This window comes from Carassius carassius, chromosome 27 (genome assembly GCF_963082965.1).
Source record: "Carassius carassius chromosome 27, fCarCar2.1, whole genome shotgun sequence".
Lineage (NCBI taxonomy): Eukaryota > Metazoa > Chordata > Actinopteri > Cypriniformes > Cyprinidae > Carassius > Carassius carassius.
The window spans coordinates 18,317,591-18,332,409 of NC_081781.1; the positions used below are offsets into that span (position 1 = coordinate 18,317,591).

At 36.5% G+C, this 14,819-nt stretch overlaps 1 protein-coding gene across 1 annotated transcript; it reads right to left on the reverse strand.

The window, feature by feature from the left end:
• Positions 1 to 3,768: 3,768 nt before the first annotated feature.
• aqp4 (aquaporin 4) lies at positions 3,769 to 11,385 on the reverse strand. Its single transcript, XM_059513048.1, has 5 exons — positions 11,191 to 11,385; positions 8,988 to 9,408; positions 8,360 to 8,524; positions 7,146 to 7,226; positions 3,769 to 4,884 (listed from the first exon to the last, which is right to left on the reverse strand). Exons 1-5 carry the CDS (start codon positions 11,244 to 11,246, stop codon positions 4,612 to 4,614), a joined length of 996 nt encoding a protein of 331 aa, XP_059369031.1. The 5' UTR covers positions 11,247 to 11,385; the 3' UTR covers positions 3,769 to 4,611.
• Positions 11,386 to 14,819: the final 3,434 nt, after the last annotated feature.

Here is a 14,819-nt window from a genome sequence, read left to right on the forward strand (position 1 = left end):
ATGATTAGTTTTGATGGAACGCTGCCGCAGGCGCTTCCTGCAAATGGATGGTGTGCGCGCGCTCACAGAGGGGGAGAGGGCCATTAATTCAAACCTATGTCACGGCTATGCGAAACCTGTAAATATTACTGCATTTTAAAACGGAGATTGTGAAACGTAATGGAAATTAACTGCTTATTCTTAAATATTTCTTATGATTCAACACAAATATTTCTTATGATTGATAGGTATTCTTTTCTAGTTTTGCCCAGCTCTAAAATAGTGCCTGCCTGAGCTAGAAATGGCCTATTCTGAGTGCAGTTTCTGTAAAACAGGCCTACTTTCTAACTAACTGGGAAGGTCACGGAAATGTCATGAAGATTCATTACCCAAAAGGTGTGGAAACTCTGCATGTCATTTTTGTGCAAAATATGAACTGTGAACCAAAGTGTTTATTTCTCACCAGTTTTGGTGTGACTTGTTGAAAATGTTTATGTCACCATGAATAAAATGGCTCATTAATTAAATATTCACTCAGATTCGCAACCTTGATAAAATGACTGTTGACGATGTCAGATGCTATAGGCTATATTATATACATTGCTTTTAAGAAAAAAAGTGGAAAAGATGGTAGGAGAGTGAATGACAACAGGACATTTCAAATCGTCCTACACACACACACACACACACACACGCGCGCGCACACACAGACAACCCCGAGGCCAGAGCATTAAGACTGACTCCACTGTTCCAGTCTGGAGACAGACTTTAGGTACCATCAGCATCTTATCTTTAGTTAAACAAATGCATGAACCTTTCTTTCCTTCTTTTTCTTTTCTTATTTGTCCTCACTCTCCAATTCTTGCTGTCTATCTCTGACAGAAAAAGGGATGATAGAGGGTATTAATCTCAGTCCATTCTCATTGGAATTGCTGCCACTCTTCCGCGTCTCCGTTAATGAGACACATCATTTATCTGCCTGTTCTCTGCGTGTCAGGCAGAGCCACGAGAAACATTTCTGAGTGTTTGAGGGAGATTTGAACGTGTGTGTGTCAGGAACGAGTGGCAAAGAGAGAGTAGGTATGAGGGAGTAGGTGTGCGGCGAACTGCGCGAAAAAAGTGTGTTTGCATATGTTTATGTGCGCGTGTGGCACCTTCTCTGTTCACTCCAGGCACTGTGAGAATCAAACAATTTCATGCAGCGAGCAGAAGGGAAAATGAACTGAGCCGTGAGCCATAATAAAATTATCCAAATGTTATTATGGCGCCGGCTGCCTCTGTCCTACTTTAATACACATTTCAGCTCCTCCGGGTCTCCTGCTGGCACTAGCCCTGCTGAATAAATCAACATTAGCTTATGTCTAAATTATTAAGGAAGTGACTTAGACTCCTGTTTATTGTATAAATTATTAAGAGGGTGAAAGTGTTAAATGCTCATTCAAAATTCAAAATTCCCTAAGTAAGGGCTATTTCTCGGAATTTCCGCATGGTGTTTGCTTGTGGGATGCATGTATGCGCGCGCGCGCGCGACTGCGAATCAGTGTTTGCGTGAATGTGTGTGTATTTGCAAGAATATAAATCCCGGAAGTCGACATGATAAGGTGAGAATGAAAATGGCAATGTTTTTCGTCATTTTAAAACTTTAATTATAAAACGGATTGCAATTCTGATCGGCTAAGCCGCACTCCAAGCCATTTTAAAATGCTGATAAAAGCACAGCAGCTATCGATTACATTTTAACGCTTTTAAAATTAGGAATAAACACGTTGAATGGACCTATTTGACAATTATCAGTTAAACGGCATTTAAAATTTGGTATAAACAGCCTATTAGTGAAACAGACAATATTAGTGTTTTATTTTCAGTCCACAAGGTCAAATAAAAATTATTTTGTTACATGACACATAAGTTCAGTTGAGGTGACATGTCCAGAGACAGAAAGCTAAACATAAATAAATAATGTAATCAGGTAACAACATTTTCAGGACTTGAGCCTGGCCCTGACAATGTTATTTTATGCGTTTTTTCTTATATTTATGATTTCAGTCACTCAAAGAGACTTTTAAAAAAGGCCAGCAAGTTTAGCAGAAGAAGGCCTCTGTATTTGGGCTAAAATTAAGTCTTAAGACTTAAACCCAGGGTTTGTGTATACAATCAGGAAGATCAGAGTGTCATTCTTGAAGATGTAGACAACCTTCCACACAAAGCCCAATTTAATTTGTCTCCAGGAATATTCATTGGGCTGCTTAGTATTACACTAAATCACCGTGTGAGCAGGCATGAATATTCATTGTCAGATAGTTTATTGTGTTTAGCCTCAAACCCTGGCTTCAACTGTCACTGCATCAGACTTTTGTGCATGTGTGTGCGTACACATGTATATTTGTGTGTGTGTTCTTACGTGTGCACTGGCCTAAATGACTGACTCTGCTTTTCAATTTCCATCACTTGTTTTGGTGTTTAATATCTGTGATGACTTGTGAGTCTGTGAAGTTGGATTAGTGCACACTCAGTCCAAAAGGCTTTGAAGCTGCTAGTCAGTAGTTTGGGTAGCTTTCGATGTGCGTTATGATGGAGAATCTCCTTTCTAGTCACATTGGAAAATAAATATTTGAACAGACTAACTGCTGAGTTTTTTTCTGTCTCCAATTAATTTAAGTGGAGCAATTAAGATTTAAATTTCCATAAATAGCTGAGGGAGGGATTGAAGAACGGGGGAACTGCCTCTGTTACAGTCAAAAGCCTTGGGATTAACCACCTTCTTAATTATAAATAAAAATATAAACGGTGCACACTCTTCCTCACTCCCTCCCATTCTGATTTATATACACACACACACACACACACACACACACACACACACACACACACACACACACACACACACACACACACACACACACACACACACACACACAAGATTCCTGCACTTTTTAACCAATGGATTCACAGGATCTATCCGTGATTTTCCCAGTCATTTGGGAAAAAGGAGTTAAAAAATAAAGAAGGTTGCAAATATAAAGAACTAATTATTGCCAACAAATTTTAAACAAATTATATTAAACAGAAATTCCCATGACTTTAACATAATTTTCTAGGATTTTTTTGCCTCAAGTCTTAACATCAAACATTATTAAAATAATTCAAACAAAAATATTTTTTTTCTGCATTCTACAACACAGTCTTGGTTTGATCAATCACCAGAGAAGAGAGGAGCTAAACGCTCCATGGAACAACATCTCACTAACATGAACAAATGTACTTCAGCATTACTGGAGTTTCAGGCTAACGACGCAATTTAAGGATGTGCAGCCCTCTGCTGGTAAAGACATGGAAACACAAACAAGAATTATAGAAGCTCTTTACTTTTTAACTTCCATAAGACATTCCAGTTACTTTTCTATAATATAATATAATATAATATAATATAATATAATATAATATAATATAATATAATATAATATAATATAATATAATATAATATAATATAATATAATATAATATAATATAATATAATATAATATAATATAATATAATATAATATAATATAATATAATATAATACATTTTCAAATAATTATGGAAAAATGTATATACATGATATAAACATGATAACTTTAAGTATCCAACACATTAGTTAAATAATAAGCCTAAAATTACATACTTTTATAACAGGTTTGCTATTAATATGAAAGAACTGAGACAGTGATTATGCTTGATTGTCTCAAAAGACAAACAAACAAAAAAAAAACGTCTGAACCTAAAAGAAAAATTAATCCAAAACATAACACATTGATTACATGTTTTCTCGAGAGTATGAGAATAAGTAAAGGTGGAAGGACACAGTACGAGTGATTTTAACAAGTAAAATCACAGGTGGACAAATTATGCATTTTGGGCTAAAAAAAATTACTTGAATAGCCTTAAAGACAGACATAAAATATAAAAATACTCAATACAACATTAGATTTCAATGGGAGAAGGTGAAGACAAAACTAAAATCATAAGCAGACAAATCATGCCTTTTCAATTCAAATAGAAAATAAAACTCATTCAGGGATTGCATTTGTACAGATTTCTGACAGCAGCATCGAAAGATACAACATTCATAACCTTAAAGAAAAAAAAGCTATAGAAATACTCTAAGCAACATTAGATTTAAAAGGGAGAAGATGGGGACAGAAGGGGTTAATTCATAGAGAGTGCACTGAGAAGGAAAATGATCTGCATTATTATGGTGATGATCTAATCTCAACCCTGATTGCCAGGTAATAACCCGAAGACCAAACAAAAGCGTTACATTTGCTTAGATGTGAGAATTCCATTTAGTTATCGATTCAGTAGTTGATGAGGTGCATCTGCTAAAGGATGTTCAGTGACTGACTAAAATCTTCAAAGTGGATTCTATCGGATATGAGATCTATGGCCTGTGACTGGCTTACAAGGAAGAGCATTTTAAGTGAGACCATTAGGCGATTCGTAGCTCGTTCTTAACGATTAAAGTCAAGTGTTGTGAGTCATTCCGTAGAGGATCTGTGCACAAACACACAGTGTGACTCTAGATCAGATCTGTCTCTTTGAGCTCATTAATGCTGTAAGTGTTGTGCTGTTCCTCCTCAGTGCCTCTCACTAGTCATACCGACGACAGCACCTCTCCAGCAGACTCCCTCTCCTTCTTCTGTGTCCTCTCCAGGTCCAGCACTCTGATCGCTGCCTGCTTGGCCATGAGCTGAGCTTGATCGCTGGGGTACGAATCTGTGTCCACCACTTGATACGGGTCGATTTGGAAGGGGCTCTTGGAGAGGACGTCAGCATAGCGGCGCTTCAGGTCAGGGTCGGGACAGAATAGATATTCGTACACAGCTGCAGCCAGGATGCCCCCTATTAAAGGGCCCACCCAGTACACCTGAGAGAGAGATAAAAAAAAAAACAATAACTCTTGTTCAAAAACACGGTGAGGTCTGAAACTTTGAGATGACATTCAAAACCATTAATTTATCTAATTTATGTAGAATAAAAAATAAAATAATGTAATAAAAATAGCTCAAAATCTGTACTAGTATATAATTAGGATTTTTAGGATCATTAGGATCCTTAAATGTAATTTATTAGTTATTAATTGTTTTAATATTTTGAAAAAAAAGGTTGAGAAATGTTATGATTCAGAGCATATTTAGGTTTTCTTTTAATAATTGTGTTTAATTGAATACAGTTCAATTAATTCATTATCATTTTTTATTCAAATTGTGAGTTTAAGGATTAAAAAAAATTAAATATGATGTTAAATGAATAACAAATATTTCAGATTCTGCACTATATATAATATTTAAGATTTCTTTTAATAATTTCTTTTAAATAAAATGAAATTAAAAATGTTCACTGAAATTGTGAGCTTTAGAATATAAATAACCAAAGAAATGTTATGATGTAAAATTAATAAGATATATTTATAATTATGCTCCAGTATATAATATTTAAGATTTCTCTATTCATAATTATATTATATATTATATTATTATTATTATATACTTTATATATTATTGTTATTTTTATAATGAATAGATGAATGAATTAACCGTTTCACTCAACTTGTGAGAAAGAAATGTTATTATTAATATGACTTATAATATTTAAGATTCTGCACAAATTCGTAATATTTAAGATTGAGTTTTTATGAATTTATAACTTTAATGAATGAATTGAATGAAATAAACTTTTCACTCAAATTGTAAATTTTGAATAAAATGTTATTTTCTATTATGTTATTATATAAATGTAAAATTATTAAGAAATAGTAAAGATTCTGCACCAATATATAATATTCAAATGTTCTAAATTAATTAATTTAAATTAAATTTCTGTTAAATATGCAAACTTTTCACTCAAATTATTATTGTTATATTATAATAAATGTAATGAAAATTGTATTAAATTAAAATTAAGAAGACAGAAAATGTTTCACTCAGACTTGATTTCCACTGTGTATTATTATTATTATTATTTTGTTTAAATCTCAGCATTATTTTGTAAATATTACAGTATAAAGTGCCTTTCCTTTCCTTTCCTTTCCTTTCCTACAATTTCAGCCCAGTAAATAATCTGTCCTGCTCTTATGTATCCTATTATATGTCTAATATAGGCATGTTATCAGTGTTAACCAGGATATCGACTTCTAAACTGTGCCATGACAGAAATAGAAGTGGGTGTGACTCACTGCATAGCACAGGACAGATATGTTTACCTTTCACCACCCTGGACAGCGCAGCGCAAAACCTGTGCCCAAAAATTCTGTCCACTTTGTTTGTCTCATTATTTCCAAACTTTAATATATACAGTATAATGATCAGCAGCAGCTCATTAGTGTGACAGTACCACATTAGCCTTCATGTGGCTTTACCCTGATGTATTTCTTTTATTCAGAATCTCTAAAATCTTTCATCGATGAAACTCACACCAACACTTTGAAAAGGGCACCGTGTGTAGCCCGCTGTAAGTGCGGTAAACACCGCATGAAAGAAATGTTTTGACCTTTCTAATGTTACAGCGCCAGTGACAAGACCCTGTATCAAACTTGATGACAGCTGCAGTCACTCAGATGCGCCACTCATGATGATACATAACACTCATATGTGCGTGTAGGGAACACACCACAGCCAGTGTCATGTACCGGTGTATTTTGAATGCCACATCTGTCTGGCCTCTGACTGCTGTGCAATATTTCAAGCAGAATGACATTTAAACCCACAAGCAAAAGAGCTGCAGTATATGCACTGGGTGCTGACAGTCACAACCTTTCTGATATTCAGTACAACAGCAGGATCGAGATTATAGTGCAGTTCTAGAATTGTTAAGATACACTATATTCAAAATTAAGTTAGCCAGTATTTCAAGCTTTATGCAAAAGGTCTGTGGTCGGTCAGAGAGAAACACTTTGTTGTTCCAAAAATTATTTTTCTTTGCAAAAGTAAAACAAAACCAAAATGTTATTCTTAAATAAGTTTTGGCACTGAGTCAAATTTTTTTCAGTTTCACTTTTATGAACCACAGTTCTAAAGGGCATGGTGACCTTCAATCTTTATGCACATAAATATCACTGTAGGAATGAGCAAGAAATTAATGAGCATGGTTTATCTACAGTACATGCAGAAGATATTGTGTAGAACTTACCCAATGGTCCTGCCATTTTGCCATGATGACAGCAGGCCCAAAAGAGCGAGCTGGATTCATACTGGCTCCAGTGTACGGGATCTGAAACAAACACACAAAACTTGTTACACTTTTATGAACTTACATGTATTTTGAAACAATGGAAAAACATGCCAAAACTCCAAAAAGTACTTCTAATTCATTGCAGTTTCCAGCTGAAATGAACACTACTTCCAGTAAAACACTAACAACTTTCATCTCTTTTTGGACAAATTATGATTATGGGGCAGATTACTAATTAATATTTTACCATGTTTTTGTAAACTAATACATTTTGACATTTGCATCATAACCAGCTCCATATGTATGGCATTTCTAGTAAACTTGCTTGGTAGCGCACTTGGTGCAGGTCCTGTCTCTCAATAAAGTGAGAATGTTATTTCAGAAAATATGTATCTCACATTTGCCTGTGTTAACACTAGCCGGGTATACTGTAAATTACAGATTTGTGAAAAACTTGTATGATATTTTAAAAATGTTGATGAAAAAACTATTGCAAAATGATGGTGTTTCCAATAAAAAAAATGTGATGCAACTAAAACGCATGATAAGTCATGAACATGCATGTGTTCACTGGAGATTTCATTAAAAATCTTGCAAAACCTGCAAGAAGCAATATTATATTTTTTCAGAAATGTCCATTTTGCCAATCGGAAATGTAAAGAAACTGCATGAGAGAAGATGAAGCATAACAACACAGGAAGAATGAGTGAGCTGAGTGACAGTGGTTTGCCTTTTTAAATCATAAATCTGCTCTAAAGGGTCTTAAATAGTGTTTGTACCAGTGCCAGGCCTAAATACATGAGGGCACGTAGAGGGCATCCCGCTCTCATGCCAACATCCTTAGCAACACAAATGAGCTTTCATATAAACACCTCATCTGCGGATTCTGCTGAGACTATTGGCATGGAAATAACACCATCACTTGGGATTGTAGCTAGGCTACTAATTCTCCAAAGGAGAACTAAGCATATACACCTCAAGAGGCTAATCTTTATAGGATAAAGATCTTCAAGTACTGCTTAAAAATGTGCTTGACAGTGGAGGACTGAAAATATTATCTCCATATAGTTAGAAAGTGCTCACTAGAAACATGCCTTGGAAAGCAACTGAAATGTATAGCAATGCACTTTTCCACAACTGTTTTCTAATGGTGCAAATCAGAAAATACTCACAGCAAACAGATGGCCGATGCACACTGACAGTCCAATAGCCAGGGCTGCTGAACCTTTGAGATCGTTGCGTTTGGGGTCACAGGTGGCAAAGACAGTGAAGACGAGCTCAAAAGTGATTATGAGCTCTATCACAATTGCATGACCAGTGGAGATTTCAGCATTGACCTGCAGGAGGTGATAGTGAGTTATGTGTAGAGGGAATTTCATCGACTGCTTGCTCGGCACAGTGTTTTTCAATTCTCCTCCTGGAGGGCCCAACCAATTAAAATTTTTAGGGGTCTTACTAATGTGACATGCTTAATTTGGGCTATTGAGTGCTTTACTAATGAGTTTAATTATATGTAAAGCTACTAATAAAGTGTCTTAAAAGGGATAGTTCACCCATAAATTAAAATTCTGTCATAATTTACTCACCCTCATGTCATTCTATATGACTTTTCCTGCTGTGGAACACAAAAGAAGATGTTTTGATGTTTGTCTGATACAATAAAAGTTAACGGGTTCCAAATCAACACTGGACCCTACTGACTTTTGTGTGCCACAGGAAGAAAGAAATGACAAATGGTGAGTAATTAATGACAGATTTGTCATTTTTGGAGAATCTATCCCTGTAATTAAACATACTCACAGAAGTCACTCCCATTCCTCCTCTCACGGATGCTGGTGTCACTCCGTACAAGATAGCCGCCCCCACCACTGCCCCCAGACACTGTGCCAACAAATAAAACACACCCTTTGCCAGACTCAGCTTCCGTGTAGCAACCATTGCCGCAGTGATGGCCGGGTTAATGTGGGCACCGCTGATGTGCCCAAAACACTGGACCAGGGTTGCAATGGATAAACCAAAGCAGAGAGAGATGAGGACGAGGTCGGCAGGCAGAGGGGTTTCCTGTGTTGCTGCCCAGTTGATAGTGGATCCCAAACTGAGCAGTACAAATATCATCATGGCTAAAAACTCCCCCGAAACCGCTCGCCAGAATTCCTGAGTCCACACACCCTTGAAGGCTGCCATGATACTGTTATTGCATGAGCAAGACGACACACACCTCCTTAAAGGAACAAAAAAGAGAGCATATATAAAACCATGGGTTAAAAATGCTTCTATTTTGCAATTATGTTTGCTGTGCTGTGTAGATTACTTACAAACTGTGGTCAGATTACATTTTTGTTATATAATCAAAATAGATTAATCTATTTGAGTACTTTTAGATTACTTGTGCCCTAATTAATTTATTACATAGATTTTTTGTTATCAACATAAACTGGATTAAATATTACATTATGTCAGGGTTTTTCTAAAAAGGGCTTTGTGAATGAAAATAATTATGAAAATAATAAGTAATTATGTAATCAACAAAAAAGTAACTGTAAACTGATAATAGGCATTTTAAAATGTAATGTAATGTAAAGTATTTTATTTTTGGAATCTGACATACATTACATGCATTGCATAATGAAGAGTACTTATTATGACCCAGCACTGATTTACTGCATAATAATTTCAATAAGATTTTGAATTTCAGAATTATTATTTGGTTTGTCTCTCTTTTGCTTTAATGGGAGGAGCATTTGTGCCGCATACAGCATCAGTACAGGTAAATAATTCACCTCTGAAATTAAAAATTAAAATCAATTTCCATCCTTATCATCACATAATGATGATAAACTAAATATATACCATGATGATTAGAAGATCCAGCTTGATTTTAAATTATCCAAGGAGCATCTTGTGCTTCTGACCATCTGTACAAAGAGTTCCATGGTCAGTGTCAAAGATTTACTTATTTGACTTAAGAGCAGTGCAGTATCTGACACGATTTTTCAACATTTCATGTCAGAATCTTTCTTTTAAAACTTTCAAAAACTTTTTTTTTCCCTATAGGACAAAAGATTATTGCATTTATTGATAACAAATGAGCGAGAATACACACGTGAGAGAAAAATACACAGGAAAACTTATTTTAAATCATCTGTTATTTATTATAAAAGATTGTAATAGTGTTTTTATCTCAATCTGCATGTGTCTCTTCATGCAGCTAATCTGTGCGCTCCTTCCAAGTGGAAATTCATCCAATTAGAGTGGCCTCAGTTTCCTTACAAAGATTCCACAGAGCACAGGCTCAGAAAAATTCCAGAAAGAGCCATAAACAAAGTGGATCTATTATTAACCATACAGCAGCTGTTCAGCATAAATCAGAAAAACGCATATAGAAGCAATGTAGACATCATTAGCAACACTAATTAAAGTGACACTATAAACATCATGAAGAAAAGAAAGATCAAAAATAACTTTAAAGTGTTGAGGTATATTTATAATAAGACTATGTTTTAATATTAGGTATTGACAACAAATTACCATGGGAACCATAGTTTCTAACAAATATTTTTATACAAAAAAAAATTCCTTTATGTAACCATATTGTAGAAGATTCGGAAGCTTTTAAGACTGTTTGAATAATTTCTCATATGAATTTACATTCAAATTGGGGAAGAAATATTGAAACTAGCTTTACCACCTAAAAAGTACGCAAATGACCTGTTAAACTAACGGACCAGTCAAGGACACCAGCTAAGACGAGTACACCAGTTTAGACTGGTTTAAGATGCAGATATGCAACAAATGCAGCAAAAGTCAAATAATAAAACATAAACATTCTACGACGCAGGTTCAAATGTTCTCTAGATGATGACTGCGAGAATGAACGATGTTTTTTGGCAGGTGTATACAACTGAACGTCATGTGAACATTTAACCCAGTGTGCTGGAAGAACACAAACATCACTTTACAAGCCCAAACAACTTACTATCAGAGCCAAAATCGACAAACTTACCGAAGAAAGCCACAACTTCTGCTCGGAACCGAGACCTGCGATAAAGCTTTTCTCATCCCTGAACAAGCATCGTCTCTGTGGGAGAAGTGCAGGATCTCGCTGTAGGTGTGAGGATCTCTTTTAAATGATCAATATGTGTGCGAGTCTGAGTGTTCAGCATCTCCTCCCTCTGATTCACACACACGCGTTTCCCCCGTGTTCTGATCAAAACCATTAAGTTCAATGAACACGACAGCCTTAACTATTGCAACTCTCTCAGTTTCGTGTTACCAGCTCTTCACGGTCAAATCAGAGCTGAGAGACCACAGCACAGAGATATGAAGCTGTACAACTGATCTGAAAGCACTGACAAGACCACAGACACGTCTCACACAACTCACGCCTCATTGTATCACACCACATACGTCATTAGAGAGGCTCTATCTATCTATCTATCTATCTATCTATCTATCTATCTATCTATCTATCTATCTATCTATCTATCTATCTATCTATCTATCTATCTATCTATCTATCTATCTGGAGTTACAGTAGCCTACAGCCACCTCTGAAATTAAGAATCAATTTCCCTTTCCCTTTATCCTTATTATCACATTATGAATTATGCTGGCATACCTATTAGTCATATTGAAAGTTTTAATCTGAAATACTGTCCAAGGTCAACAAGCTAAAGAGGCGTGATTACATTCTCTGTGATAATCTCCTTAACGTTCATTTATAATTTGCATGTAAAATGTCACATGAGCTTTATATCTAAATGAATGAAGGAGTCATTTGGTAACTTTTAAAATGTTTTTGAAAGAAGTCTCTTATGCTCACCAAATTAATTTGATCAGAATACAATAAAATGTAATTCATTCCTATGCTGGTAAAGCTGAATTTTCAGCAGTCATTACTACAGTCTATAGTGTCACATGATCCTTCAGAAATCATTCTAATATGATAATTGTTTATCAATGCTGAAAACAGATGTGCCGATCAATATTATAAAACCATGTCTAGAAATAGAAAGTCTAAAAGAGCAGCATTTATTTGAAATATACTTTTTGTAACCATACAAATACCTTCAATTGATCAATTTAATGCATCCTTGCTAATTAAAGGTCTGCATTTCTTAGAATTTCTTAAAAAATCATTAAAAAATCAGTGCATTTTGTATTATTTCTCATGTTTTCTTTGTTTTATCCAGTTCAATTTAATAATATCACTATTTTAATTGCAAATAAGTCCACTACTGTATAGTTACCATTCTCCAGCGGTTTTGTATGTCACAATACCTACATAATTTACAGTATTTACAATTCTGAAAGAAAACCCCATCTCTGATAAAACATTTTACTTATATTTTGGATAGATGTTAGGAAACCTAGACTTTATGTCAGTTTGTTTAGTTAGTGTATTACCCAGTATGCCAATTCAGCACCTTGTCAACAGTCACAGATGAGGTCATCTGCAGGTCACACACTACAGTCTACCACTCCTGAAAATAATCAGTCAATTATTACAACACAATTCCTTCATTTTCAAATGAGTTTTTAAAGGACCACCCAAATTAGTCAATTCAGCCTGTGCTACATCTCAGGCCATGTGAATTTGACTCAACCTCTGAGACATCCAAGCAGTCCAGTTATTTTGATGATGCAAGGATTCCTACAATGTATTAGATGTGTCCCCTACGGATGAAAAAAGCTCTTCGATTTGTTTCTTGTGCCTAGAGTCAGTTGTAACCACTTCAGACACAGTTCAGACACAAAGCAGCAGTCCATTTCCAAACACAACACCTCAGAGTGCTGTAACCTCACAAAGCCACAGTCTGGAGAGTGTCTGGAAAGTGAAGAATACCTCCCACTTGAGTCTTTCTGCTAATTCCTCAACACATGAAAATGTTAGATTCATCACATATTGATTGACTGAACGGGTGACTCTAAAGGAGTGGTGTATGTGAATAGCTGTTGTTCATTAGCAGAAAAATTCAACGTCTGACTGTCTGTCAGGATCCAATGGATTGACTGTATTTGTTTAAACAGTTTTTGAAAAGCCTTTGGAGAGACGGAAAGCTGGTGCAGAAAATGCGGAAGGATTTAAGGTGTTGGAGAGATGCCAGAAGAATAGACATTGTAGTTTGGAAAGCAGCTTTTTAATACTCTTTTCTGTGATTGGCCGGCTTATATGAACACGCGTGAACATTCACTGGGACATTCGTCGAGTAAATAATGGAATAATATTGCTGTATTTTACAGGCAGTGTGTGAATGTGCTATCTAATCTCAGCACTTGATGTGCTCATTAGCAGAAGACTCAGAAAAAATTCCTCATTCTGTGTGTGTGTGTGTGTGTGTGTGTGTGTGTAAGACACAAGAGTAAACAGGATTTCCAAGCAGGTTCTGCCAGGATCCATGTTTGTCCTGCAGTAATGATGAACAATTAACTAACTCTGTGCTCTCTCTCCCTCTCGTTCATTTCCTCTCTGAACTCTTCAAGCATATGCTCTCTTGCATAATGGCAGATGGATTATTACATCATCAAAAGTCATCCCTGATAATGTTCTGACTCAATCCAAGCTGTGAGAAAACAAATGCACCTAAATACACATTGGTATCTATCACAGCACCACTGATCTAAACAAAAGCCAAAAAACGCTGGCCAGACTAAGCACTGTAAAGTAATTATGCAGTTTTCTTTTTGTGTTGTAATTTGTGATGGACCCTTAGAGGGGGCAAGAAGATGGGAGATGTGGGTATATGTGTGTTTCCCATATGTGAAAATCGTCTCAGGCTACAAATGTAACCTTTGTTCCCTGAGAACAGGGAACGAGACAATACGTCATCGACGTTATGGGGAACGCCTCAGGCGTGACCGGTGTCTGAAATCAAATATCAACTCACAGCAATCATGCTGACCGGCGACAGCCGTGAATCATCAGCTTGAATGATGAGCATGTGAAATGGATATATAAAAAGAGCGCCTTGAAACCATGACAATATCCTTTCGTCTGAAGGGACTGTTTGGCAGGCAGACCCCGAGGCATGGCTGGGAGATGTATTGTCTCGTTCCCTGTTCTCAGGGAACAAAGGTTACATTTGTAACCTGAGACCTTCCCTTTCGAAGGGAACTTCGACAATACGTCATCGACGTTATGGGGAACGAAATACCCACGCCGCCATGCTAAAGGGAGTGCATGCCCAATGGCAGTGACAACTGTCAGAATCAGCAATTCAATGAACGCTAGAACCACTCACCCTCAGGTCACACTGGGCTGTCAGTGACAGCACTCCCTACTGTCATAGCCCAAGCTATATGATACCACAGAAAACCTCCATAAACATAGTTTAGTGAAAGGTCTACCTGGGCCTGCTCAAGGGCCTAGGACCTCAACTTCTTAGAAGGGGTCCCTTCTAGGGAATGTGGCTAGGGAACCCGAGGGAACCCCAGCCAGTCACTATTCAGGGGAATGTGCCACCTGAAATGCCACCAGGCAGGCCCCTACCTGGTGTCACTACATAAGACACTACCGTCTGGCCACTTTCTGTCTGTCCAAGGACAGAGCCTCTGGACACTTGCCTTTAGGAAGGCATCCAACCCGAGGAACTGCAGAGCAGGCAGTGAACCACTTGGCCCGGATCTCAGAGA